This window comes from Ptychodera flava, chromosome 13 (genome assembly GCF_041260155.1).
Source record: "Ptychodera flava strain L36383 chromosome 13, AS_Pfla_20210202, whole genome shotgun sequence".
Lineage (NCBI taxonomy): Eukaryota > Metazoa > Hemichordata > Enteropneusta > Ptychoderidae > Ptychodera > Ptychodera flava.
In genome coordinates this window covers 13,318,638-13,343,916 of record NC_091940.1, presented here as the reverse complement: position 1 = coordinate 13,343,916, position 25,279 = coordinate 13,318,638, and the positions used below count along the sequence as shown (strand labels likewise).

At 39.3% G+C, this 25,279-nt stretch overlaps 3 protein-coding genes across 4 annotated transcripts; 2 read left to right on the top strand and 1 right to left on the bottom strand.

Moving 5' to 3' along the window:
- Window positions 1–2,012: 2,012 nt before the first annotated feature.
- On the top strand, window positions 2,013–8,702 carry LOC139147489 (ganglioside-induced differentiation-associated protein 1-like). Its single transcript, XM_070718599.1, has 5 exons — window positions 2,013–2,229; window positions 3,220–3,412; window positions 3,800–3,985; window positions 4,709–4,918; window positions 6,479–8,702. The coding sequence occupies exons 1-5, from the start codon at window positions 2,179–2,181 to the stop codon at window positions 6,760–6,762; spliced, it is 924 nt and encodes a 307-aa protein (XP_070574700.1). The 5' UTR covers window positions 2,013–2,178; the 3' UTR covers window positions 6,763–8,702.
- A 1,448-nt stretch (window positions 8,703–10,150) lies between these two features.
- LOC139147488 (ganglioside-induced differentiation-associated protein 1-like) lies at window positions 10,151–20,106 on the top strand. The gene is made up of 5 exons (XM_070718598.1): window positions 10,151–10,708; window positions 15,104–15,296; window positions 15,792–15,974; window positions 16,764–16,985; window positions 17,574–20,106. Exons 1-5 carry the CDS (start codon window positions 10,658–10,660, stop codon window positions 17,810–17,812), a joined length of 888 nt encoding a protein of 295 aa, XP_070574699.1. The 5' UTR covers window positions 10,151–10,657; the 3' UTR covers window positions 17,813–20,106.
- On the bottom strand, window positions 19,450–25,244 carry LOC139147487 (kelch-like protein 21). Of its 2 annotated transcripts, none has more exons than XM_070718596.1 (2): window positions 25,140–25,244; window positions 19,450–23,429 (listed from the first exon to the last, which is right to left on the bottom strand). In XM_070718596.1, the coding sequence occupies exon 2, from the start codon at window positions 23,223–23,225 to the stop codon at window positions 20,979–20,981; it is 2,247 nt and encodes a 748-aa protein (XP_070574697.1). In that variant the 5' UTR covers window positions 23,226–23,429; window positions 25,140–25,244; the 3' UTR covers window positions 19,450–20,978. The 2 variants fall into 2 exon arrangements, with proteins under 2 accessions (XP_070574697.1, XP_070574698.1); XM_070718597.1 differs by lacking the exon at window positions 25,140–25,244 and adding an exon at window positions 24,360–24,467 and having other exon boundaries at window positions 19,848–23,429.
- Window positions 25,245–25,279: the final 35 nt, after the last annotated feature.

The following is a 25,279-nucleotide window of genomic DNA, read 5'->3' as shown; positions in this document are numbered from 1 at the left end:
TTTGTATGGCGTAAACACATAACAAAAGTGTTCGGAAGTGAATCAAATTGAATGTATCACAAGACTCAACGGTTTGGTTTCTGTTCGTGGAAAAGCCGAAGTAGATGACATTGATATTCACATAACTGATAAACTGATAATAATTTGATCATTCAGCCCGGAAAGATGCAAGAAGTGAATTCGTATGGCACATAACGCTTCATCATTAGAAAACTTCAATTATATCCAAATAAATGTATCTTGTGGATGAGCGAAAAGAGTAAATGTATGACTTAAAGGACAGCTAATCGTGCATTAAAAGGGCGATACTAATGCTGTCCTATCGGCAACTGGAGCTCAAAAGGAACTCTTTATATATGACGCTCACGTAAACTTCAAATGCCAAGATCTACCATGAACGTAACTCAGCATAGTTTGGTGTGCGTCACCATAATCTTTCAATTCAAGGAAGAATGCGGACAGATAAATTATTCGGACCGTCGGAGGCTAAAACTTTTACAATACTGCTTTGATCTACCGCTCATGGAGCTTATTATTGTGAAAATCAAAATTGCACTTTTACCCAAACGGTTACCAAAACATTGGCGGCCATTTTTAATATCAAGTGTCGGTAAATATTAGATAATTTGATTTCCAAGCATAAGGTTTTGCACGATGACCCCATGTTTATTCTTCAAGTTGATTTCGAAAAGGAGTGATTTAAAGTTCCCTTACGGAAAGTTTGATCAAAAGATGAAGTTGCTCAATTACGGGGCGCATACAACCTTAAATGTACTGTATCGTCCAATATTTTTCTTGGAAAGCATTGGAAGCTACTGGTCTTTCATCATGGTTGAGCTGAATGATGAAAAGGCTCGATATCGGGGAAACTAAGGCGAGTTTTGTAAACGTTGTTTTCCTTTGATAGGGTAAGCCAAAAGTGATTTCATTGGCGAAACCCCCGGAACTGCCTTTTCTTCTTAAACTAATCTATTCCTATTTTTCAAGCATAATGTTGAAACTATATTTGTTTGGCTATGATAAGCCTCTGGGCTATTGGTACATTACTATGATCCTACATTGAAATGTTGAACATAGAGACTGCTGCACGCCCAGTTATTTCAAGAGTCAATCGCCTACAGATATTACCGTAAATGCTAAAAGAAGAATCACTTTGGGAAGCTAAGTTGACCCTACAGATCAAGTTTGTTGGCCCATGGAATATCTTATTCTCACACAAGTTTTGGGACAGTTTCAAATTGCCGCATAAGTTCGAGAAACGAAATTCCTTCGTTTAAATCACCCCCCCCCCCAAACGAAAGTTCAAAAGGGCGAAATATTTATGTCTGCCTGAGAGTACAATGTAGCATTTTGCTATAGCTACTGAAGAATATGTATCCCCTGACCACATTACATCGTCAAGTAATATAATCGACCATAGCATGACACGAACGAGTTGACAGTTACAGCAGTTTTTGTTTATTTTTACGCACAATGTAAAGAGAATTTGGGATCACAAAATAAAAGTGCGAAAGTGAAGTTCACTAATTGAATGGACGTCAAACCCCCTTCCCTCGTAAACGAACGAATTTCGCTTTTTGAACTTATGCGAGAATCTGAGACGGTCCCTTTAAGACGACCATCTTTAGATATTGCTAGGGAACAGGTAAACGTTGATAAAGTAAAATACTCATTTTCTATAGACTCTGAGGTATCTGCCCCCTACGTCGACTTGGGGAATAGGTAGAGATATAAAATTCAAAACAAATCGTAGTTAACATATATAAACTAATATGACATTGGAAAAATTTCAATCACACTAGGCTTAAATGTGGCAGGCTAAAATTTAGAATTCGTCACATAGCGTCATTATAGGTTCGTGCATGTATATGACGAAAGAAGCATTAAGACATGAAGGAAAAGTTGCGTTGGCAAGGACACATATTCAGACGCGTACATATGTTGTCTGTCAACCGTAACTGAGTTTGTTGGCTGGGTATAATGGAAGGGGGTCAAAGGTCAAGCAAGTGGGGTCAAAGGTGAAACATCGGGGAAGTCAACAACAACTTTCACTGCAGAAGAGTAGTCGAAGAAACCCATTTAAGTCGTATTCGACCGGCCGGTTTATTTTCTTCTTTTTCAGTTCAACAGACTGGTGTAAGTTGTATATTTGAAGTTAGACGAAGACCAGGGAAAACTATGGCGGAGCTGGTCTTGTATTACGACGATGTCTCCGTCCAGGCCAGAATTGTAAGTGGATAACACTCAAAATGCCCTGTTGTAAGTTAGGAATCATAGCAGTATGACACATGTATTTTTATTGGCTAATTAGATAATTTTACAGTTAATCGAATCGCTCTTTATACAAGTCAGTGTCAGACCACTCTTTCTGATCACACAATATGAACTTAGGAGAAATATTTTTGCCTCGTCTTCTGGCGAATCTTGTTTCTTTCAATGGAATGTGAAGTATGGCGCTTTATCTACGGCACTCAAGCTTCGATGAATTCCACACCGGGCTGTGCGCATGAGTATAAAATATTCGAGTGTTGGATGAATGCTGCAAATATGGTTCGAACGTTTAGAAAGGTTTTCCAAAATCTCAATTCATACAAAAGATATAATTTCTTAATCGTTTAAAGCGATGCTGAGTTCAAAGGCAATTTGTGCCGTGGTAGATGCAAATTATGATTTATCACTGTGCGTCAGGTGTCAACCCAATCAATGACGTTAGCTAACAATAGCCATATTGTTTTTACTGCTGATGCTCTCCTCGGATTCTAAATCTGAAGGTTGAAATGGAGTATCATTGTTTACCCACAGCGACTGTTTCTATTAAATCGCTGTTCATTGAATGGATACAATCCAAAAATTTTATGTCCCCCAGCATTATGTACCATGGTACCAGATAATGACAGACCATTTCACTTGGGGGCAGTATTGTATTGATTTTACAATTCATCAGAAGAAAGAGCACATAAGGAATGTAGAATAGCCTTCCTATTGTTTCGTTCTGATTCATTTTCTGCTGTGTTAGTGTTTCACAGTGCGAAATAAAAGTGTCCACATTTTCACTGTTTTAATGTCAACTCTGCTTTCTCAGGATTATTAAATTTGTACTCGGGTGTGCTATTTATTGTCATAACATACATACATAACTTGTAGGCCCATAGAGAGCAATCCACTACTTCACTTGTGCAATTACACTGATATTGAGGTTGACGTTTCCATTCATCACAGGTGCGAATTGTATTGGCAGAAAAATGCCTATCTTTCCGCCCAGTGCTTCTAGATGTTCGAAGATCAGAAGATCTTTCGCCTTGGTTTGTTCGACTGAACCCTGAGGGAAACTTACCAGTCTTGGTGCACGGTAAAACCGTCGTACGAGACGGACAAGAAATTCTCAAATACCTTGATGAAACGTTTCCAAATAGTAAGTGGCTAAAAATACGTATGCGTCTGTCTCCGTGTCTGCATGTCTGTCTAATGATCTGTCTGTCCGTCTGTCCGTCTATCTGTCTGCCTATCAGTCTATCCGTAATTTGCTGTCTGGCTACCTGCATGTATGTATGTATGTATGTATGTATGTATGTATGTATGTATGTATGTATGTATGTATGTATGTATGTATGTATGTATGTATGTATGTATGTATGTATGTATGTATGTATGTATGTATGTATGTATGTATGTATGTATGTATGTATGTATGTATGTATGTATGTATTTGAGTGTATTTGTGTGTATGTAAACATATACGCTCTGCAACTGTAACTTTTTATTGCATTTCTGATCTTTCGTTCTCACCGATTACATTGAGGTGCCCAACTGTTCCCCGACGATTCAACGCCTTACATAAAAAAGCGATGCGACTATTTTCGAAGTCTCCATGGCAAATTCGACGCGGGGTTGGTGTACTATGGGGTGTCAATGTACCCTGACGATGTTGGATGTACTTTGGAGGACGTTGAAGGGACCAGAAAAGAGTGTCAGTCTCTCCGGAAGAGTAAGTTGGCATTTCTTTTTTACGAACGTGTACTGAGACGCAATGAATTTTATATGAAACATATGCATAACATTGCGTGATTAAACGTGACGAGTACTGCGGCTAGTTTAATATATAAATTTGCCTACTGATTGATCGATAAGCGATTTTCCCAAGGTCTTCCCGCCATGCTTTGTCTTTGTGGATAAGACTGTTTGAGCAAAATAAAATTCTTTTGGAAACTATCACTTGCTGATCAGATTTACCACCACGACTTTATTGATATACAACGGTCGGTAATACTTTTACTGGAAGGGGGGGGGGGGCAATCATAGTGCCCAGCAAAGTGTCATCTTCTTGATTGCATCACTACAATTTAAAACGTTTTGGTATCGAAGAAAGCTCAGTTGTGAGGAAGCAAAGTGTGACATGCAATATCTATATTATCAGCTTTTAATAAATTGATACAATTTTAGTAAACCCGTTTAGACAGACAGAATGACAGTATAAGTAGATTAAGATGACAGTTTGTAAATTTTGTAGCTATGTGAGTCTGATATTATGAATATTACCAAGAAAATATCAACAGAGACTATCACGTAACCAGAAAATCTATAACTACTGGGGAATAAACATAGAGAGACATACGGTCACTTGAAGGGCATTATTGTAGTGAACACTTGCTTTTCGTTCAGCATTTTCAAATAATAGACTAAATGCCTTTTTTTACCTATTTTTAAACAGTTTTAAGGGAAGACAGACCGAAAAAGTGCCAAGAGTTGTCGGAAAGTCACCTGGATTTAAAAGATATCTACTTGAAAATCAAGGAGGAAGGAGCGGATAAGGCGAAGACCCCGGATGTCGAAGACCTCAAACGCCTATTGGTGCTCTTCGATGACGTGATGACCAAAGTTGAATCGGAACTGGACAGGAACGAAGCACAGGGAGAAGCTGGTATGGAAAGATTAAAGCCCAAATGTATCAGATCTCTCGCATTGCTTCCATAATTTAATTTCAAATTCACGCTATGCCATTTAACTCATCGAGAGATGTGTCGTTGCAGGTGTGCGTACAATGAACTGGTAAACTGGAGCACGGACCCCGTGTGCGGAAGGACTATGATTGGAGTGACTAAATAAAATCGTTCAGGTTCCCCTAAAACAATATCTCCAATGTATAGTTTTACGTTTTGACATGTTGTGTGGTCATCATGTAGATAGTATGATAAAATGCTCCTCCTCCATTCACAGTAACAAATAAAGCAAATTTATTTTTGCTTTATGGCGCCGTTATGAAGGCAATAATAACATTTCCAACTCTGAAAATTGCACTTAAAATTGCAATTTGTTCGATTTTCATTTACTACATCGATGAGCCACTGAGGAGAGACATGTTTATACAAGCCCTTACACAACTTATATTTTTAGATTGTGTAATTTAATGCAGCATGATTAAAACTTGAAGGTCGTCCTTTGACAATCATGTAAAATAGTGCGAGAGATTTCAGTAAATGAGTTTTAAAGATATACAGTCACAGTATCTCTTCTCATCAGCTGCAACTTTTGATTATTTTCCATGGCCAGTGTGTAAAACACAGTTTTTGTCATAGTCCTAAAATCAAGTCAAAATACCCAGTGTTCCTATTCTGTTGATGATTCAATTTCAGTCTGAACTAGAATTCTTTGTCAACAATAACCGATTATTGTAAACAATGCATTGTGCTGGAAAATAGCTGATTTACAGGCTGCATATTTTAGTTTTTTAGGTTTTGTACATCGGGGATTTTGGATTTTTCCCAGGTGTGGACCTAGATATTTGCACAGTCTTGCCATTAGCAGTGTCGAGTTCTCTCCAACTGTGTGTCCGGCCACGGCACATTGAACTTAATGGCAAATTTGCGGTACACTTTGCAGATATGATATCGATCAGCTATTTCCCCATAAAGTAGCTATGACTCCGTCAATATGCAAGAGGTACTTTCTATGCTGGCCATGCTCGTCATTCATTTTTTAAATCGCCAACTTCAGTTTTGACCGCAAGTCTATTATGCACGGACAGCCAATTACTATGAAGGACTAACTTGCTGCCATTGATATACTTTTGTTACGTCAATGTCTTATTCAAAATATGATTTTTATCTCTAAAATAAACTCCTGGTAGTTACACACGTAACTGTTTCAAAAGACGATCTGCAGATTCCGTCATGACTTGCTATTGTATATTCTGTTCGATAAGGCACATTAGCAAGAAAAATTTATGTATTTAATATTTGTATGGTGCATTTCCATATTTGAAACAATTCTATTAAAAAACCCCCAAAAGTTGTCAAGTTGAACCTAAACCTCCTGAACACCGATAAAAAGACTTAACCACAACACAACATGACTTGATACAGTCATGGGATGTCAAAGGTTACTATTGGTATGATACATGACTGAAAACTCGACTCAGTGAAAATTAATTCCTTAAATCAGCTAGCAACGTTTATTTTCAGCATCTTCATTTTAATTACAGGGAAAGCGACATGGCTGTGTGGAGAGAGATACACAATCGCTGACGTGCTTTGGACAGCGCTTCTGGCTCAGTTGGAGGAAAGTGGTCTGGCAGACCGCTACTGGGCTAACGGCAAGCGCCCTCACGTGTCAGCTTACTACGACCGTGTGCGCTCCCGAGCAAGTTATTCACAAGCCGTTAGTGGCCCGCCTAAAACAGATGCTAACGAAAATATGGTACTATGGTATTGGCTGTCAGCCTTTGCTGTGACGATTGTAGCGATTTTTGTAGTGTTAGTGTATTAGTGTTTTAAAGTAAGCTTATTGTGTCGCGGTATTTGGATCGTCATTGTCATTGAAGCAACCATGTCTCCATACAGTGATCACTGCTGTTGAAGTACTAATTAGTCGCATATTTTGATGCATTTTCACTTATTACTTTTTTCTGTTCGCTAAATACTTCTTCTTCTTGATCTGCTCTCAAAATCACGACTTAATCTCGTCGACACAGTCTGTGTGAGTTCAACGCTGACATCTGAATATTACTGCGAAGAAACTTGCATTTATCAATATAAACATGCTCATAACGTGCTGTGTATGTGTTTGTATGGTTAATACTCTGTATTTCAACATAGACTTAAAAGGGAAGAAGAAAAATTACTTCATTATATTTTTGAGGATGAAAATAATGGAAATCCTATCAAAAGCAAAGCTGTTTTCCCATTAGTACACAGTGTAATCTCTAGAGGTTAGAGGTTATTTGACTATATAATTAGAGTTCAATGTCTTTTTAATAGGGCACTGAGCACGTTTTTGTTTTGCATCTTAAGATAGATCTCGAAGTTTGGACGCTGTTACATGTAAGACATATTCATTCACTCATTCATATCCACACATAATCTGAAATTCATTCGTACTTATGACAGTAAATTGACAATGTCTCGTTTCCGTAAAAATCTCATCATATTATCATCTTTATGAACTTCACGGAACAGAATTTCAGAGACGTTATGCAACATGGAAAGTCTTTTGCGGGGATATGGCTTAGATAAACCTCTGAGCTTTTTCCGTTGATTTGAAATGCCCCATTATCACTTTCACCTGGAGAATGATGTAAATTTAGCACTGTATATGTTTTAATGTAAGACCATAGTGTCAAACAAGAGTTTGCCAAGGCCCAGGGATAAGAGCAACTAGTTTGAGCAAATGGACCATTACCGATAATATGAGCTTGTGTTGATAATGCGGCTTTTAAGTGAGCATTCTTTAAAAAACTAATATGGCATTAAATATTAAATCTGGATTCGACTGGTATGTTGCAAGTCAGTACAAGTTATGCTATAAACGACATATTAAACAAATAAATTAGCGATTTACATGGGCCCATTCGTCAACTTAGTACCTATTTAAATAACCCTGTCAGGTTGGCAGGAGTGGTTCCTAAAATTCAGAATATTTTTTATGTATTTTCTAATATTTTTTTTCGCCTGCTTGTAAAAATATAGCCCCCTTGTCCGACTCCTTAATCACGCCACTGTTTCGAAATGACCAGGGTTCCGCTTGTCGACACAGCATGCCATGTGTGTAATGTCAAGTATGTTGAGACGTTAATTCTAGTCCGGACTGGAATTCGTTTGTCAACAATAACACACACAGTACACAGTTACACACCGTACGCACACTGAGTGCAGATTGTCAGCAAGGCTAATATCAGCAGGGAAAATCAGAAAAATATACATGTTTTTCTTGAACAAAATGGTGGAAATATTATCAATATTCACAGTTGTTAACGCAGTAGACAAGGCGCTGCAGACTATTTTGGCTCCGGCCGGGCTAGCATTTATTAGAATAGCTTGCCCTTACGGCTTGTAGACTAGAAAGTGTCATATCACGTTAAAGTCATTATTCTAACTCCCTCTATTAAAGAAGGGTGAAGATATATATTTTTCAATAATTTGGTGGATCAGTGTGCTATGGGCGTTTGTTCTTTTGGTGTGTGTAAATTGTGCATTGTATAATGATTTAGTGTAATTATATTTCATGGACCACAATAACAATAATTTTGAACTTTTATGTGTAATGTCAGCACAAATACTATTGTCTATTTGCTATTACAGTTTTTCTGTATTCTGGTATATTGTGTGAAATAAATCAGATCCAATCAAATTAAATCATGTAATCGAAGTAACAAAGTTTTATTCAGTGTATAATGTTCAAAAGTTTGCATCCATTAAAAATCTAATGGTAGTAAAAGTTTAACCAGACTTTGCACAATATGACGGTAACAGACCCATCACTAAAACGTGATTGGAAGTCTACAGTATGCAGTATTGTCGTTTACCGTGCTGTATATTTAAGTGCACTGGGCGTGTATTTACTCATAGTAGACCAATCTACAAAAGTAGCGACAGCAATTATAACCTATGGATCCAGGCTGTGCGGAAACACGTTGTCAGGTATGATGAACTTACGAGGTAAGAAAAAGTGAGAGAAACCGAGTTATAGAGCCCTCTAGGGCATAAAAATTTTACGACCAGTCGCTGTGTCAACTTTGTATCATTCATGTAATGTGCCCCAATGTAGTGATTTATAAGATACACATTACTCCCTATAGGAGCACGAAGAGATTGTTTGACACTTTGGGGGCGTACAATGGCACTGGTAACTTCTAAAGAAATCAAAAGTCGTGAAAGTATACAGGTTTTCTTAGATTGCCCTATTTACTGCGCCAATGCGACTTTGAAAACATTGTCACTGGACTTTGAAATACGATTGATATTTGTATGATATATGTATGCAGTTAACGATGAGATGTTTGACTGTCCGATGACGAATATGTTAACGCCGAGGATTGTTGAAATGCGGAAAGCCTCGAAATACAAGACGTTAGATTGTGGTGGGAATCGTATGGGGTGACGAAAAACTAAACGACATTCCACTGAGTCGGAAGCACCAAGCGTGGAATATCACGCATTCTGGTGAGCGACAGTCACCGTATGCTCTGACGCGGAGGGATATATATGTGACATCGGTTCAGCCTTAAGGTAGTACGCGCCTATAAAAATAAAAAGACTTGAATTTTTGCTCAAACTTTCCTCTAGAAAGCTTGAAGCATTTCCCTTTCGAAATCAAGAATGAAAACCAGGTGGTCAACTTGCGAAATTTGGGACTGTAGAAACAAATTACTGAAAAATTACCGATATTTGAAATTCAAAATGGCGACCGTCCCTATGTCAGCTCTATGAGAAACATTTAATTTTTTTATTTTAAGACGATGAAAAAAATATTCACTCGATGGACTTCTTGAAATGAGCCTCGAAAGCTGTATACCAAATATGGATTGTAAAAATTTGAGAGTCCAAATGTATGTTTGACGCATTTTACCTTAATGTGATGGAAACACAGTGTGAAGAAGTAACTACACAGTGAGTGATAATTTTACGCCACTCACTGTACAGACAAAATCAAACTGTACATAATAAGAAACAATTTGACTGTATCGAGTGGGTGTATCGACGGATATTACCACTCCTGACAGTCATGTGTCGTTCTGTTTTTCATTTTGACAACTGTTCTAAGTTTAGAGGCCAGAAAACGTGCAAGTACAACGATGGTATAATTCTGATTAACCTCCATCGGTCAAATCACATGATGAGATTTCGTCACAGTCTCGTGACATATGATCAACGTGTTCATTTCTGTCGATGACGTTTTCGGAAGTGCGACACGATAGTTTCGTCTTGCCAGCGTCCTTCGTCCTTTTACCTTATTGAATCTACTGATTCAAAATTAATTTGTTTATTGTTTTAATCTATGAGATTTTTTTATTTGATTCGGGACGACAATGGTATATCGCCACACATTCAATCTGACGAATTTGTTCAATATTAATGACCCGTATATAATTGAATATAATTTTTTTCAATATTTATAATGAATAGAATCATTCTACTATCGTTAACACCGCCGCGCCTTACAACAACATACGGCATTTGAAAGCGATATACGAGCGCCGAAAGGTCAAAGGTCGCGACAGCTTGCCCTGGTATGACCTTACTTGTTGAGCGTGCAGCTACTATAAAGATCTTCAGTGCAGCGGGTAACCTACCATACGCTGGAACACCTCAAAACTGTATAAGCAGGCACTGCACAGTCACTTGGATCAAATTGAACGTAACAGGGGCACGAAAAAGCAGTCACAATGGGAGATCTGATCCTCTACCAATTCGAGTTGTCTTTCCATTCGCAGTTGGTGAGTAAAATTTGCTCTGATCTATGCGTCAAACCAAAACTTTAACCTCAAAATCTGTCTAGACGAAATGAGTCTCTAATAAAAGGCACTTTGAAAGGCACGATTCCTAAACTTGATTTTACCTGCTCGTTACTGAAGTTGAATTCAATGAACGTACTTGACTTTCAACGCTCATTAGCGAATAAGAAGTACTGTACGACCCGCTTGAACTCGGAAAAATATTTGTCCATGGAAAGCACATATTCATGTGTACATGTATGTAGGCATATATGATTTTTGCACGTATACCGTTCCGCCCAGGTTTTCACCTCTAGGTATCGCACAATGCGGAATAAGCTCTCCGCAAGCTGACGTTTTCACCATAACTTTTAATTGTCTGTTCTCACTGAAAGCCTAAATAAGAGCACATGAGTATGGTGAATAACAAAGAACAACAGCAAAACAGACATTTATTCTGTGTATCTGATATGCGGCTAAAGGTAAACGTTGAACGTTCGGAGAAGCTTGAAATCAAAGCTGGTATTTTACCATATTTTACCATATTTTGTACGATTTCATTGTACCCTCATCAACCAGGCAACATAGTGGTAGCATTGCCATTCCGTAGCTTATCAAATCAAGGTGTATTCATCGAAGTTTGTTGAGAAAATACAATGGAATAATTTCAACTGGTATACTATTCATATATGGCCATTAACACCCTTCTTGTGATATGCTCTGCACATCTCTCTCTCTCTCTCTCTTTCTCTCTCTCTCTCTCTCTCTCTCTCTCTTCTCTCTCTCTCTCTCTCTCTCTCTCTCTCTCTCTCTCTCTCTCTCTCCCGCTCTCTCTCTCTCTCTCTCTCTCTCTCTCTCTCTCTCTCTCACACACATACTCCCGAGCCGCTAAAACCGTTTGTCGTTATTTATTTGTACGTAATATGTTTATCTCAGCGAAAAACGATTTTCGTCCAACTTAGTTCAAGCGCAAACAATTTAAACAGTATGAATGGGTTGAAATGTAACAGCTATAGGAAAATATGAATAGAGATGAAAGCAATATCAACGAGTTTTAAGGATAAAAGCTGTAGTTTTTATAATATTTTCAGCATTTTTGTACTTTTCTCCTTCCTCTCCCTTATATATGTTGAATATACGGTATTTAACATACTTCCCAGCATAATCAGTTGTGTACAGTAAGCATTGGGAACAAAAGAATTGGAGTCCGGACTTAAATTCAGTCGCCTGCTTGTAATAACATCGAAATAAGACATACCGGCTATATTGACAAATTTAACTCTTCGAAAGTGACACGATTCTATATAAAATGAAACGAGAAAATGTGATCTAAAGAGTGATGAAGAAGTTACAGATCATGGAGCTTTAAAGGGAGGGGGGTCGTCGGAACTGCGCTAAAAGGTCGTATGGGACCCATATGACCAATGTAAACACTGTATCCACGGTACCTTGGCGATTGATGAAAGTTAAAACATGTTTGTCATAATCTACATCGTAAACTTTAAATGTTGTAGCTATGTTGACGTGATACACCTAGATATCGTGCACGAAACACATTGTTTGCAAACAAGAAAGTCGCACACGCGCAGTTCCGACGTTCCCCTCCCTTTAAGAATACTCATGTTTAGTTTTGCGGCATTGTCGAAAACGACAATTACTAATATACCAGTTCTAAAGACACTGATTCATTTTATTGCTCATCGTAAAAATAGTACTCAGCAGGTCCAAATCACCTCTTTTGAACGTAAAGAGCGATGAAAGACCACGAATAATTCAAAATTGAAGGACAATCATAGTGAAAAGAAAATGTAAATTATAAAAATTTGAAGGACAATTATTGTGAAAAGAAAACATGAATTGTAGCTATAAACGTTGCCGTGGTACGCCCTCATGTTGGCAGGATTTGAAAGTGCATAAAGTGTTTATTATTCTTACAATAGTAACTTATATCTCTTTTTGTCACGGATAGTTTAAATGTTTTCTTCAAATGCTAAGTCTACTTTCAGTCGATATCTGCAGATAGTTAGTATAACGTCTCAGGGGAGGGTGCTGGAAATCGGCTTTTTAACGGTTTGTTCACGCGTACGCAGCATTGACACTGTTGAAGGGATATCTTTAACAGTTTACACTATAACTGTCTTCATTACACTTGAAGTCATTTTTGCTCAAAATATAACGATACAATAACACATGCGGACAAATTCAACTGTTTATATATATATATATATATATATATATATATATATATATATATATATATATATATATAAATAAATAGATAAATGAATACATTTACAAACTAGAAAATACGAAGTCTTCAACTGAACTGAGTTGAAATGACAGGTTACCCGCACATCTTCTGTCCACCGACCTCGAATTTCTATTGCTGCTAGCCTGTATTGTCCAGCGCAGGTTAAGCTGGTTGACATGTCTTGGTGTCACGGGACAAATAGTATTCTAACAAAAGTATTCTCCTCGCAACAGCCTCTCATGCTTTCCACATACAGTCATCCTCATCACCTGACCTGTCACGTGTTTAGATTGGGGCCAAAATGCTGCACAGTTTGTTCAAAGGATGAGAATGGTGGACTCCAAATGACCCCTGTCAACCTATGTTTCTCTAGCCGTTTTGCCTTCACATTTTACCCGATACAGTGAGTCTACCACATTCAGGGCGTGATAGGGTCATCTTAACTCGACATCACGACTTATCATTCCTTCAAAGGTGGTAAAATCCAGTCGAATGATGAACGGATTATTGCTGCAATCTCTCCGCATCTTTCCTTGTGTCCCCGTACGAGTCTGTTCCGACACACGTACATGTACACATACACACATACATACATACATACATACATACATACATACATACATACATACATACATACGTACGTACGTACGTACGTACATACATACATACATACATACATACATACATACATACATACCACACACACACACACACACACACACACACACACACACACACACACACACATACATACATACATACATACATACATACATACATACATACATACATACATACATACATACATACATACATACATACATACATACATACATACATCTACTCTCTCTTTTTTTAGAAAAGCAAAGTCTCACAGTTAAAGTTAATGATGCAATTTTAAAGATTGAGTAGAGAAATAAGCAGTGATGTATATATGCTATAAAGACACCTACGCGTTCTGTGCCATATGCACGTGAATCGGTTTCCAAATGCGCTGCCATCGATATTTTGTACATAAAGGGAACCACCCATGCTGCATCACATGATGGACATTGTGGAAAGCTCTCACACAACCATGATGTTTGTGCAATTGGCTGACACAGTGCGATGACCCCATCCCTTACTCTTGCATGAAGGTGAAAAGTTCAGTTTTGTTGGGCGAGGCACAACATATGGGTCGTGCAACGTGTTTTATGAAAGTGCAATGAAAACATAAGTTACCGAGCTGTTCAATCGAAATAGAGATATCGTTTTCACTGCGGTAGTCATTTAATTGGCATTTCGTTTATCAAATTCATCACTAATGTACCTTGTTTGCGAGCTCAAATATGTGACACCCAATAATCCGTGCAAGTTCAAACGTATAATTTACAGCAAATTGTTCGACCGGTTCATTTTAACAATTACAGCTCGATTTCGGTATAAGTATGATTTTAATGTTTTCAGCACGGTTGTCAGTTGCTTGTTCGAGTTTACTAAGTCTAAAAAACAGCTAATTTACTGGAACTGGAGCAGAGACTTCCAGTGTTGAACAGACGAGTGCAGGCGACCTTGCGGCCAGCTCAAATAGAGCGAGACAGATGATCCCGTATAGCTCAATGTGTACATTGTTTATTGAAAATAAACGCTTTCAAATTCATTTTATTGATGGATTTAACACCAATAAAAGGTAAACACTGATGTCTACCGGCGAGGTAAACGGTCCATTGATAGTTTACAACAAAACGTTGCTTGCATTTTCATGTCAGTTTTTTACAGCCCAAGTATAAGACTTTTTCCATCAGAAAAACCCTGTCAAATATGGAAAGAGAATTGACCGGCTCGAAATCTTCCGTACAATACGAAAGGGCCCAACGCCTGTTCTACAGTGCATTGACATCCGGTCTGCCTTCTAACTAGCTGTACTGCTGTTTTCTACACAAAAGCAATGGGGTCAAAATAAAATCCTTCTCGCGTCCGATTATAACCACCACGATACAGCACTCCCGTTTCGGCACAGTCTAAAATAATTGAACATCACAGTTTCAGGTGAAAATAGCACCGTCCTATAAAAGCAAACTTTTATATGCCGATGCTTTCTGGCTCCAGAGGAAATAAGGGCAATTATTAGAATAACAATTATAGCATATGATTTTTCCCTTTTGAAGGTTCGCACAGGCCTGGCTGAAAAACACCTGTCTTACAAGAAAAAGTCCATCCAGATTGCGCAGCTGGAACAGCTTGATCCTTGGTACATGAAGATAAACCCGAAGGGACAGGTACCGACACTCGTCCGAGGTGAAACAGTCGTGACGGAATCGGAAGACATTTTAAAGTATCTCGATGAAACCTTTCCTGAGAGTAAGTATACTGGGAGGTCGAGGGGAAAATGCCGTCGTCATGACGCTATTTGGGGAACAGTCATCGGAGCACTGCTCCCAGTGTGCTTAACAGACACCCTGAACTGTCAGTCATGACAGCACTGCCCTCATCTATTTACACACATGCTGATTTGTCAGTTTAGCAGAACAACGCCCTCATCTACTTGTATACACCCTGAAATGTCAATAATCAAAGCACTCCTCTTACTCAGCTATACACTTAGATAACTGACAGGCAAATTGTAAGTCATCGCAGAAATATATATATTCTGTCATTCTGCTCTCAGACATGCTGAATAATCTGTCCGCAGAGCACTGATCTCACCCTCACTGCGCTCTTAGACAAGCTGACTGGCCTATCACCAGAGCACCACTAATGCTCTGCTAGCAGATGTTCTGCGTGCAACATGATGAAGGAGCCAGTTGCCATGTCTCAATAAGTCTCGCATTTTCTCGTTGATTTCATACTTTTCAGCCGCTAAGATATGCCCCGATTCGACCAGCGAGGAGGGCGAACGTTGGTCGTACTACAAGGAGCTCGGCAGCAAATTTGATCCTGAGCAGACTCTGATTCACGTACCTTGGTACCATGACGTGGCGGGCAGCAAACACCCTGACATGAAGAAAAAGAAAATCATTGCCGAGAAGGTATGGAAAGGTAAGAAGAACTTCATGTGGCCGCAGTATGTGTGTATTATACAAATCTGAGAAATTTCACCCCTGATGAAGTAAGCTACATGCACGTCCTCATCTACTACGACCATTCTTGTAGTCTACAGAGGTAACATAATATATATATATATATATATATATATATATATATATATATATATATATATATGCACATCCTCATCTACTACTACCATTCTTGTAGTCTACAGAGATAACAATATATATATATATATATATATATATATATATATATATATATATATATATATATATATAAACCTAGTTGACTCGATGATTGACTTCCCTAAATTATTTGGCTGTGGAAAATTTGTTGAATTTGTCCAATTCAGAAAACAAGATTATTATTTTGATAACTTATTTCTAGGTGCATCTGTAACTTTCTCTCAGAGGCTGCGAAAAATGTACGGTAAACCCTTGCCAATGGAAGTAGACTCTAAATACACAATGATTAAGTCGAAAGAAAATGACGGCGTGTTTCAAGTTGTTCGTAAACTACATTTATACGGCAGATGCTATTATTCGAAAGATGCCATAATTGACATTCTTACACCTCCAGGCCATGTCCCTTTTCTATGAATAAATGTTTTACCGTCCTTTAGTAAAAACAAATCAAAACACTTCTCCGCTATAGTCACCCGATTCGTGTGGTAAACCAACACAGGCTTGCTTGTAACACAGAACCTGATAACAGTCTGTATGAGTTGCCACAGTCACCGTAGAGTAAAATTGAGTGATTTTATTCCTACTCTGACAGCCAAAAGAGAAGAGTTACCGATAAAATGCGACAAACTCGCCAAGGACTATCCTGACTTAGCCGACGCTTACGTCAAGAGGAGAGAACAGGTTGCTGACTTGCCAGAAGAACCTGACGTGGAGAAACTGAAGTTATTCATGGCGGTGATGGAGGATGTCTTGACAAAGATCGATCACCAGCTTCGACCAAAAGAGGACGACGCAGAAGAAGCGAAGAGTAAGGGTAAGAGTTGTCGAGAAGGTTGTCTGTGAAAGGTGGTTTTCCCGTTTTGTGTTCTTGTTGATTTTTCGCAGCTGTCTTAATTATCTTTTAAGATAATTTTATTTCGACTAACAAAGCCTAATACTATAATAAAAATGAACTGAAAATACGTCCGCACCGAAGGAAAAAATAAGCTTTAATTTTGAACTCTATATCTAATTTCCGGAAATACAAATCTTTGAGGGCAGATTGACGTTTTGTGTTGAGTTAAAGAATATGTTTACTTATTTCATGATGTTGGCTTTAAAAGATTACCGGTTGCAGTGAAAGTTAGTGGGCGTAAATACTTTACAAACTAAAGGGCCTTCTTCGGGGATGCCCAGCTATTTTCTCTATCTCCCGAACCCTTACGACTCTCTAGGTTACTAATGGTTAATAAGAAATGCTGCAGACTAACCATCATTCTTTGCGTGTTTATATTTTCGTCCAAAAACCGATTCATTACTTTAAGAAACATGACTAGGTACAACGGCCTCGATCCAAGTCAGCAGAACCGCTTTCACCCGGCTGAGTCGTGTGATATTTATCCTATTGCCTTTATGTTCGCAGAGAATGAAAAATGGCTGTGCGGAGACAACTACACCATCGCCGATATCTACTGGACCACGGCGCTACACTGGCTCGAGGACGCCGGCCTGGCCGACCGCTTTTGGGGCGAAGGCAAACGCGCCCACCTGGCAGCCTACTACGACCGCTCGAAACGACGCGAGAGCTTCAGGAAAGGTATGCCATCAGCCACAACTCTGATGTTTCAAGGAATAAAGAACAGATGGTGTACTCTTCTGTGATTTCTAAAGAACAGGCTTCGGAGGGCAATTTGTGCGTTCAGCAGGGATTACATAGTATAGTCCGCAGTCCGTAATCAATAATAACCCGTAGCGATAAGGTTCAGTTATTATATATTTTGCCACTGTACTCATCTCTTCATAAGCATTTTCGGATTTGACCTTTGAAAGCGATGTAAAGTTTGATGTAAGACTTAATACTTTTGTTTTGTCTGCATAAAACTAATTATTCATGCGACAGCGTTACAAAGAGAGTATAAGTGTTTTCAACAAGGCTGTGATGTGTATACAGTCTGCCCACTGTACTGTTTCGGCGTAGTAAGCACATAAGCGAAAATGGTCATTATGTCACAAGAATATAATATTGTGATAATTTTGCTATAATGCAGTGATCCAAAGCTAAGTACCTCTTAGCTGTCAGATCAGCTAGGACTTCAAATACGTTAATTACTGTAAGTGCCTGTATATCGTGTTTCCACGAATAATATTGACCCCTAGCTTTGGGTAATGCATCGTTAATCTTTCATGATACCGTTTGATGTCAACTCAGAGGTTTAAAACAAAAAATGTGAACTTAAATTTGTCAAGCCTTCCAAGTACTTCGTCAGTTGCACTTTGGACGTGATAGTATGTACGGCGCTTATCTGACAAAACGTGCTTATCTGACAAAAATAACTGATTACTGCTCGTAGCCTTAGTCATTTGTGGAAAGTAATCCTCACACAATATTTGTCTGTTAAAACACACAGACAAAATCTTAATTAGAGCATTTTAAAATCACTAACATCACAAAATAGCCATATAATAGTTAAAAATACAGTAAATTTCATTGATTGCGTAAACCCGGCGTAAATCGCCGAGCACCTCAATCAATCACTGTGTATACATCGATCAACACATAGAGGCTGTCTTAAGGGGTAGAGGAAAGGGCACGAGGTTACATGAGGTCGTCCGCTCTCACGGTACGCGGTGGCGGGAGTATCAGAATCACCAAAATGGCAAGCAGAGTACTTCTTGTTTTTGTTTTCATCACCTTCCTCGAACGCTAATTTTGCCATTTAAGTACATAAATTATACTCAATAAACATGCAAGAGGATGAGAAAAAAACAACACCTAGATGTTGCAATACGGAGTTATCTTCATGGTTTAGGTCTCGACAACAGTACAGTGAGCGAGCGCGAGCCCGGCCGATGGAAGAAAAACCACAATAAAAAAGAATTAATTAAATGTCAACAATTTGAGAGCAGTTTACAGAAACAAAATCCTTCGTGTAGAAGACTTCGTATTAACGTTAAATTGGCACACTCCGTGTACACAGCATCGTAGGAAGAGCGAATCGACATGTCGTACCACGCGCATTAAAGTGCGCTGGCTAAAGTGACTCCCCAGCAGGGTATTGCTAAAAGAGTTTTGTCAGATAAGCACATTTTGTCAGATAGGCGCCGTACAATCGTTCCTGGAGAAAGTTTTGGAAGAGCGCCATCTACGTTCATATATGTCGTACTCGGCATTGAAGGCTGGGTTAATTAATTAAGGACAACAGGAGCAAACGTGACAGACTAGTACATGACACTTTCCTTCGACAACTGTATTTTCGACAACTGAAAACTTCTACAACAAAACAAACACAACTGTCTTCGAGCCAGTGTAAACATTTAATATCTAATGGTGAAGATAGTACACGAATATTCAAAGTGGGTATGTAAATTTGGCGACAACTTATGTACGGCCGATATTTGATGATCACCGTACCGAACAAAGGTTTTCTTCCAAACATACCGCGACTTTTGAAAACTTCAAAAATCGTAAATTTAACAAAACAAAGACTTTCACAGGTTTTATCGTTTTATTACCTCGGGAATGTTGACTATTATGATCACGGAGATTTGTCCCTTCGTAATGGCTGCTTACTGTAAATTTCTATCCAAGTTTGTTGATGGTACAATAATGGTACATTTATATAGTAAAGGCTTGAAGGGAAAGTAAATATTCTATTTGGTTACACTGAATTAAACACTAATTCTGTCAAATAAAATTCCATTAAACTTTCAGTTTATTTCGTACCTGAAGTGGTTCTATTCTAGACTTGCCGTAAGATTATCCTTTCACGTTAGCCAATGACTACAATAGGACATTTATCTAGACTACAATAAACATTTATCCTCAATTAGAGATGTACCAGAAAATTCTGAGATGTATTAATGTTGCATAACTTTATTTTATGGGCTCTGCCATTCTGTATAGGAGGAACAAATAAAATGCTTTAAAGGGGCACAGTCGGTGTCTTTATCCATTATCTTTGTATGTTCTGTATTGTTTGAGACGTCAGACATATTCGTCCCAATTTTGAAACACGCTAAAGACGACAAAATACATTTAGATAAACTCGTCTCTGTTTCGAGACGCAATAGCTACTCGGTTTAAATATAGATGGGTATATATCTTCCAATCCAAGCAACTTTAACATAGTTGGAATTCACTTCAAAGAAAGAAGTTGTTTCTGTTACAGTCGGCCTTTTAATGTAGTGTTGAGAAAATTACTTGTTGTCTTATTAAAAATACGTTCAACACCAATGTTTGATGTAATGAGACTGTGTATAATTTAACTCCTCTGCGTTGGTCGTCGGAATTTGCAGATAAAAGCTATATCTTTCGGGTAGATACCTTGAAAGGCCGGTGGCTGTAACTTTAAATGACCTTTTCACTGGTTTTGTTTTGAATGTCAACTCCCCATTTTTTCAACTGCCGAACACATGTTGAGATAAACAGCATTCAGCTTGTCAACTCAGCCTGTACATGTGTAAACTGCATTGTTATTGTGGACAAGTGACTTCTGGGTCCGGACTAGAATTCAAATACAAACAATAACGGCGCACTTTACACGTATACACGCTATGTTGACGAGCCGAATACTGAGTATTTCCAACATGCTGTCGAATTTAGAGCAAGACCTTGCAATTGACAGACAAAACTAAATTACAGTGAAAAGATCATCAAATGTTACAGCTTCTGGTCCTTTGACAGATTTGCAGGTTTCAAAGTGACCAGGCATCGTGAACGAAATAAATTTTCAAATAGATTTGTGTCCCTTTCAAAGGGACAACTACAACGATAGCAAAGTACTATACCCTCCGCCGCTTACGACAACAACGTTTTAATTAATAGAGGTTAGCACTTATAGGCGAGCTGTTGGTCCCACTCAATCAAGAATTTTGCAGTTTTGTTTTCGGAAAAATCGAAAAGAAACTTGTAAAGTGTCATAATCGGCAGCGATCTATCGCCTCCTCCAATCTCCGAAGCTTTCATTACGTATATACGGTCGCCGTAGACGATGGCGCTCGGCTTGTCCTCTTCGTCGTCGAAAATATCGACTTTCCCATGGGCGTAGTCCCACGTGTTCTCATCCGGGTCGTACCTGTGGATGAAGATGCGGCCGTCTCCAAGACGGGACATCTGCGAGAGTGAGTGATACTCGTCCTGGAAGAAGAACTTTCGCTCGGGGATGAAGTATCGAGGAGTTAACAAGTATACGTTGAGATCAGTACTCACTAAGAGACACCACCGAGAAAACGCGCGTGGTGATACGAGTTTCCACGAGTCCTTCTCCGGATCGTAGGCTTGGAAAGGTACGCCGCGCATGGCGCTCGTTTGGCCGTCCACGCTTCTGACGCTCTTGTATGACGTCGCGTAAATCTTTCCCTTGCATTGCGTGGCGACCACTCCGGAGTCCGGTCCGTATGTATATATTAAAGGCGCAATGTCTTCCCATTGGTCCTCTATAATGTTGTATCGTCGGACCGTTTTCTCCAAGTTGCACCAGAAGAGGAAGACGCTGTCAAACGGAATGTTCGACGTCAGGGCGAACGCGTGAATATTGCTGTATTTCCTGTCGACTTCTGACACGAGACCGTGAGGCTCCTTCTCGGACCACTCATCGAGCTTTACGTCATACATATACGACTTTCCGTCGGTTGTAAATACGAATATGAACATCTTCTTGTATGCCGAGGCGGCAGCAATACTAACGCTGTGACTGTCGATAGGTGGTGCCTCTCCAAATATACCATCACCGCTCCATTCGTTATTGGCCGGACAAAAATACCTGATTCGCAAACGTTTCGGCATACTCTCGCATTTCAGTGATGTAACAACTTTGGCATAATTCCTCGGCAGATATCGGCGACAGAGTTGTACGTTATCCGAATCTGTTTCATGCTGAAAGCGTTCAAGTTTATCAGATATATGTGACTGTCTGACATCGTGCCATAGATAGGATTTCAGTCGTTTGGGAAGAATATAAGGGAATCGTATGCAGTCAATAATTTCTTGAATTATATCTATTCTTGAATTGTTTTGTCGTAACCAAGACACAAACGCATCCAACGCAATTTCTTCACTGTCCATAACGAGATCATCCCTTTTGAGATAACGACACATGAGCTCGGCTGGAAGTTCAAGAAACTCTTCGCTATCGATGATTGCTGACAAATTCACTGCAGAAAATTTGGATGCTTTCTCTATAAGGTCGCAACACCCGTAACTCTCAGCCATATGAAGAATGCCTAGGCAGTTCGAGGCGTCTATCTGGTCCGCGATGAAGTCACAGCAGAGTTGTTTGGCCCGATTGCACTGGAAACGAACAGCGTGTTGCAAAATCTCTTGAACGTTGTCCTCGTCAGGCTGAAAGAAGTTGCCATAGCAAGTGTCAATTAGGATATCCATGATGTCGGCGGGGACTTCGGGAAACGCGATGGAGGTTTGGTCGCTTTCGCGCAGCTCTCGGTGACTGAACATCGCTTTAAAATAGTCACTCGAGGCAGCCAGCATGCATTTGTGGCATGATATCTCGGAGGCATCGGTTATTATACGGATATCTGTCAGAAATTCTCTTGTTCGGAAGTCGTGAATTTTGGCCAAAATCTGAGTCGCATACCCGGCGGCACGTTCGCGTTGAACATTTCTAGGGGCCGTTTCCGAGTCCCGCTGATGAATATCATCCTTTCTTTCAATATTGAATTTCCCAAGCAGTTGCTGGTAGGAGCCATCTCCGTTGCCGTCTCCATGTCGTTCCATACTGTCGTAGATTATGTCAACAAGCGTTTTGAGGGCTTTTGCCTGAAGATCGTGAAATTCCAGAGAAATGTCGCCTTTCCTGCCGTCCCTAACTTCCGAAATTAATCTCTCCTCAATGAGAGAAGACGCAGCAGCGGCAACGACTCCATGGCAACCGACAAATGTGGATGTGTCTCTCAACTTAACGTCGACCAATAAATCATCACGTCTCATTTGGTCCAGGTTTTCCAAAATGGCCGCACGAAACCGATCTGTGTCTGTGATGCTGGGAACGATATTATCCGAACTCGCAGCGTAGGGTTGAGCATCACATTGACTCGTGGTGGATACTGCCGTACTCATAGTGAAAAATCAACCGGCCGAGAATATCTCATCAAAGTAAATATTGAAAGGTCACGAAAAGTGAACAAAATGGGAAAACCTCAGCTTAATCTTAAGACACCTTTTTCCTGCGTACAGGTGACATAACGGTTGGCGCTGAGGTACTGTTTTGGAAATCACCGTAAATCAGATAAACCAAAGTTCGACCATCTTGTTGATGTCACCCTGTGAATAAACGAAAGAAAAAGTTCGAATAAAACTCGATCTTATATTTACTATATACTGAGTGGTAACTTTTTATGTGTTTGAAATAAAGTTTGTTCTATTCGTAAATCCTAAGCTTCCAAAATCACGCCGAAATGTGTAACGTTCTATTTCTAAATACAGCCTTGCTATTGTTGACAAGTGAATTGCTAGTCAACGATAAAATTGCATTTATAACGCGATGTGGTGTTTTTAGCAAGGCCGATACTTTTTATTTCATTACACTTCACGGAGAGGAGGGACTCGGATATCATTCGCTCGCTTTCTAGAACGAAAGTGATGAGAATATTGTCAGGAGTTACCTCATTTGTCCTTCTCTAACATCTGACGTATGCCAGCAAGCGTCGAAAATAATCTTCGAATATAGATCGGCAAAATTAACGTTACATTTTTATGATTTTACGATAAAATACCAAACGTCACTGAGGAGATAAAGCAAAATCATCATTCATTGATTCTCGGTCCTCGACGCGCAACATGACCCCTTACTCCGCGAGTCCACAAATTTGTGTGAATGGTTCGCTTACATTCATGAAAATAACAGGATTGACCATCAGCTGGGCTTACAAGGTGCAAAGATTTTCTTACTGACGGCAAGATTGAGATATCGCAAAATTGTCTCATCATTTAAAATTATGAAAGACCGCTTGGCGACTTCAAGTTGTATTTGTTTTTCGCAGATATGTTAGCAATGTTTCTTTCATATATTGGCGCTGGTGGATGCCCTATGTATATCGTAATGGGTCATCATGTAATTGGTAGGCGGCCTCATAAGGTACACTTGGCTGGATTCTAAGTGTCACTGTTAACTGTGCGCGACTTGTTACGTTTAGAAAATCAACAACTTCATCTGACGTATTTTACGTATTAATTTATCAGCGTAATACCAACCTGACGCTCGTTTTCAATCATGCGGCAATTCGGCTGTTACAAAGCTGACGATAGTAATCCCAGAGTAGGGGGGGCTGGCCTCTGTCTCTGTCGGACGAGCGCTGGCGTTATTGTGTTGTGTAGCCTTTAACCTTGGTGGTAGCGTCATAACTGATCTCTCTACGCATGACGATGACGGCATGGATGATAAATAAATGCCGCAGTATACGTGTACTATCATCTCGCTCTGTCGTAAAGATTGTGACAGAATACTCTTAACCCAATAACCTTTCAAATGCATCTTTCGGTTGCAATTTCCAATCCTTGCCTAAAGCCATAAAGGTCATTTACTAGTACACGAATTGTCACGACAGATTTGCAGCAAAAGCACATCTGATTAGAGAAGAAAATTACAACATGCCTGTTTTGCATCGCAGTATGTTGAACTAGTTCGGCAAACATGATTGAAGCTGCACGACTTCAGTGCAATGCTGAGAGGCCCGACGTTCGCATACTTTGAATTCTTCGTTTTCTATTTTCCCCTCTTAATGACGTATTAAAGCGGCTTGTCTTTTGTTCCGTTCTGATGCACTGCGCATGGCAACGACTCTCCGATTTCTGAGACAATATCGCGGATAATGGGTGATTTTCTAGTCCAGTGCGATAAAATACTTAAATTATTGGTTTGAAGATTTGAAAGTCGTATTTTGAAGGATACAGCTGACAACTCGGCTCTTCAGTGATGATGTTCAGCCAATTTTAAGACTCCAATGAAATGACCTTGCTGGGAGATTTACTTACCTTGTTTTCCCCGTACTGCTGTCAATAATCGATGTGTTTAAGTCTTGTCGGAAATTTACAGTTAGGGAGTATCCTAAGTCAAAGGCTACGAAAGCAAACGAAATCACTAATAATTCATTGATGCCCCTAGCTTAATGGTT

Coding starts and splice junctions, on each gene's coding strand:
- LOC139147489 (XM_070718599.1), top strand. CDS start 2,179: ATGGCGGAGCTGGTCTTGTATTACGACGATGTCTCCGTCCAGGCCAGA. Junction 2,230..3,219: donor TCTCCGTCCAGGCCAGAATT/GTAAGTGGATAA, acceptor CATTCATCACAG/GTGCGAATTGTATTGGCAGA. Junction 4,919..6,478: donor CGAAGCACAGGGAGAAGCTG/GTATGGAAAGAT, acceptor TTTTAATTACAG/GGAAAGCGACATGGCTGTGT.
- LOC139147488 (XM_070718598.1), top strand. CDS start 10,658: ATGGGAGATCTGATCCTCTACCAATTCGAGTTGTCTTTCCATTCGCAG. Junction 10,709..15,103: donor TGTCTTTCCATTCGCAGTTG/GTGAGTAAAATT, acceptor TCCCTTTTGAAG/GTTCGCACAGGCCTGGCTGA. Junction 15,297..15,791: donor CGATGAAACCTTTCCTGAGA/GTAAGTATACTG, acceptor CATACTTTTCAG/CCGCTAAGATATGCCCCGAT.
- LOC139147487 (XM_070718596.1), bottom strand. CDS start 23,225: ATGAGTACGGCAGTATCCACCACGAGTCAATGTGATGCTCAACCCTAC.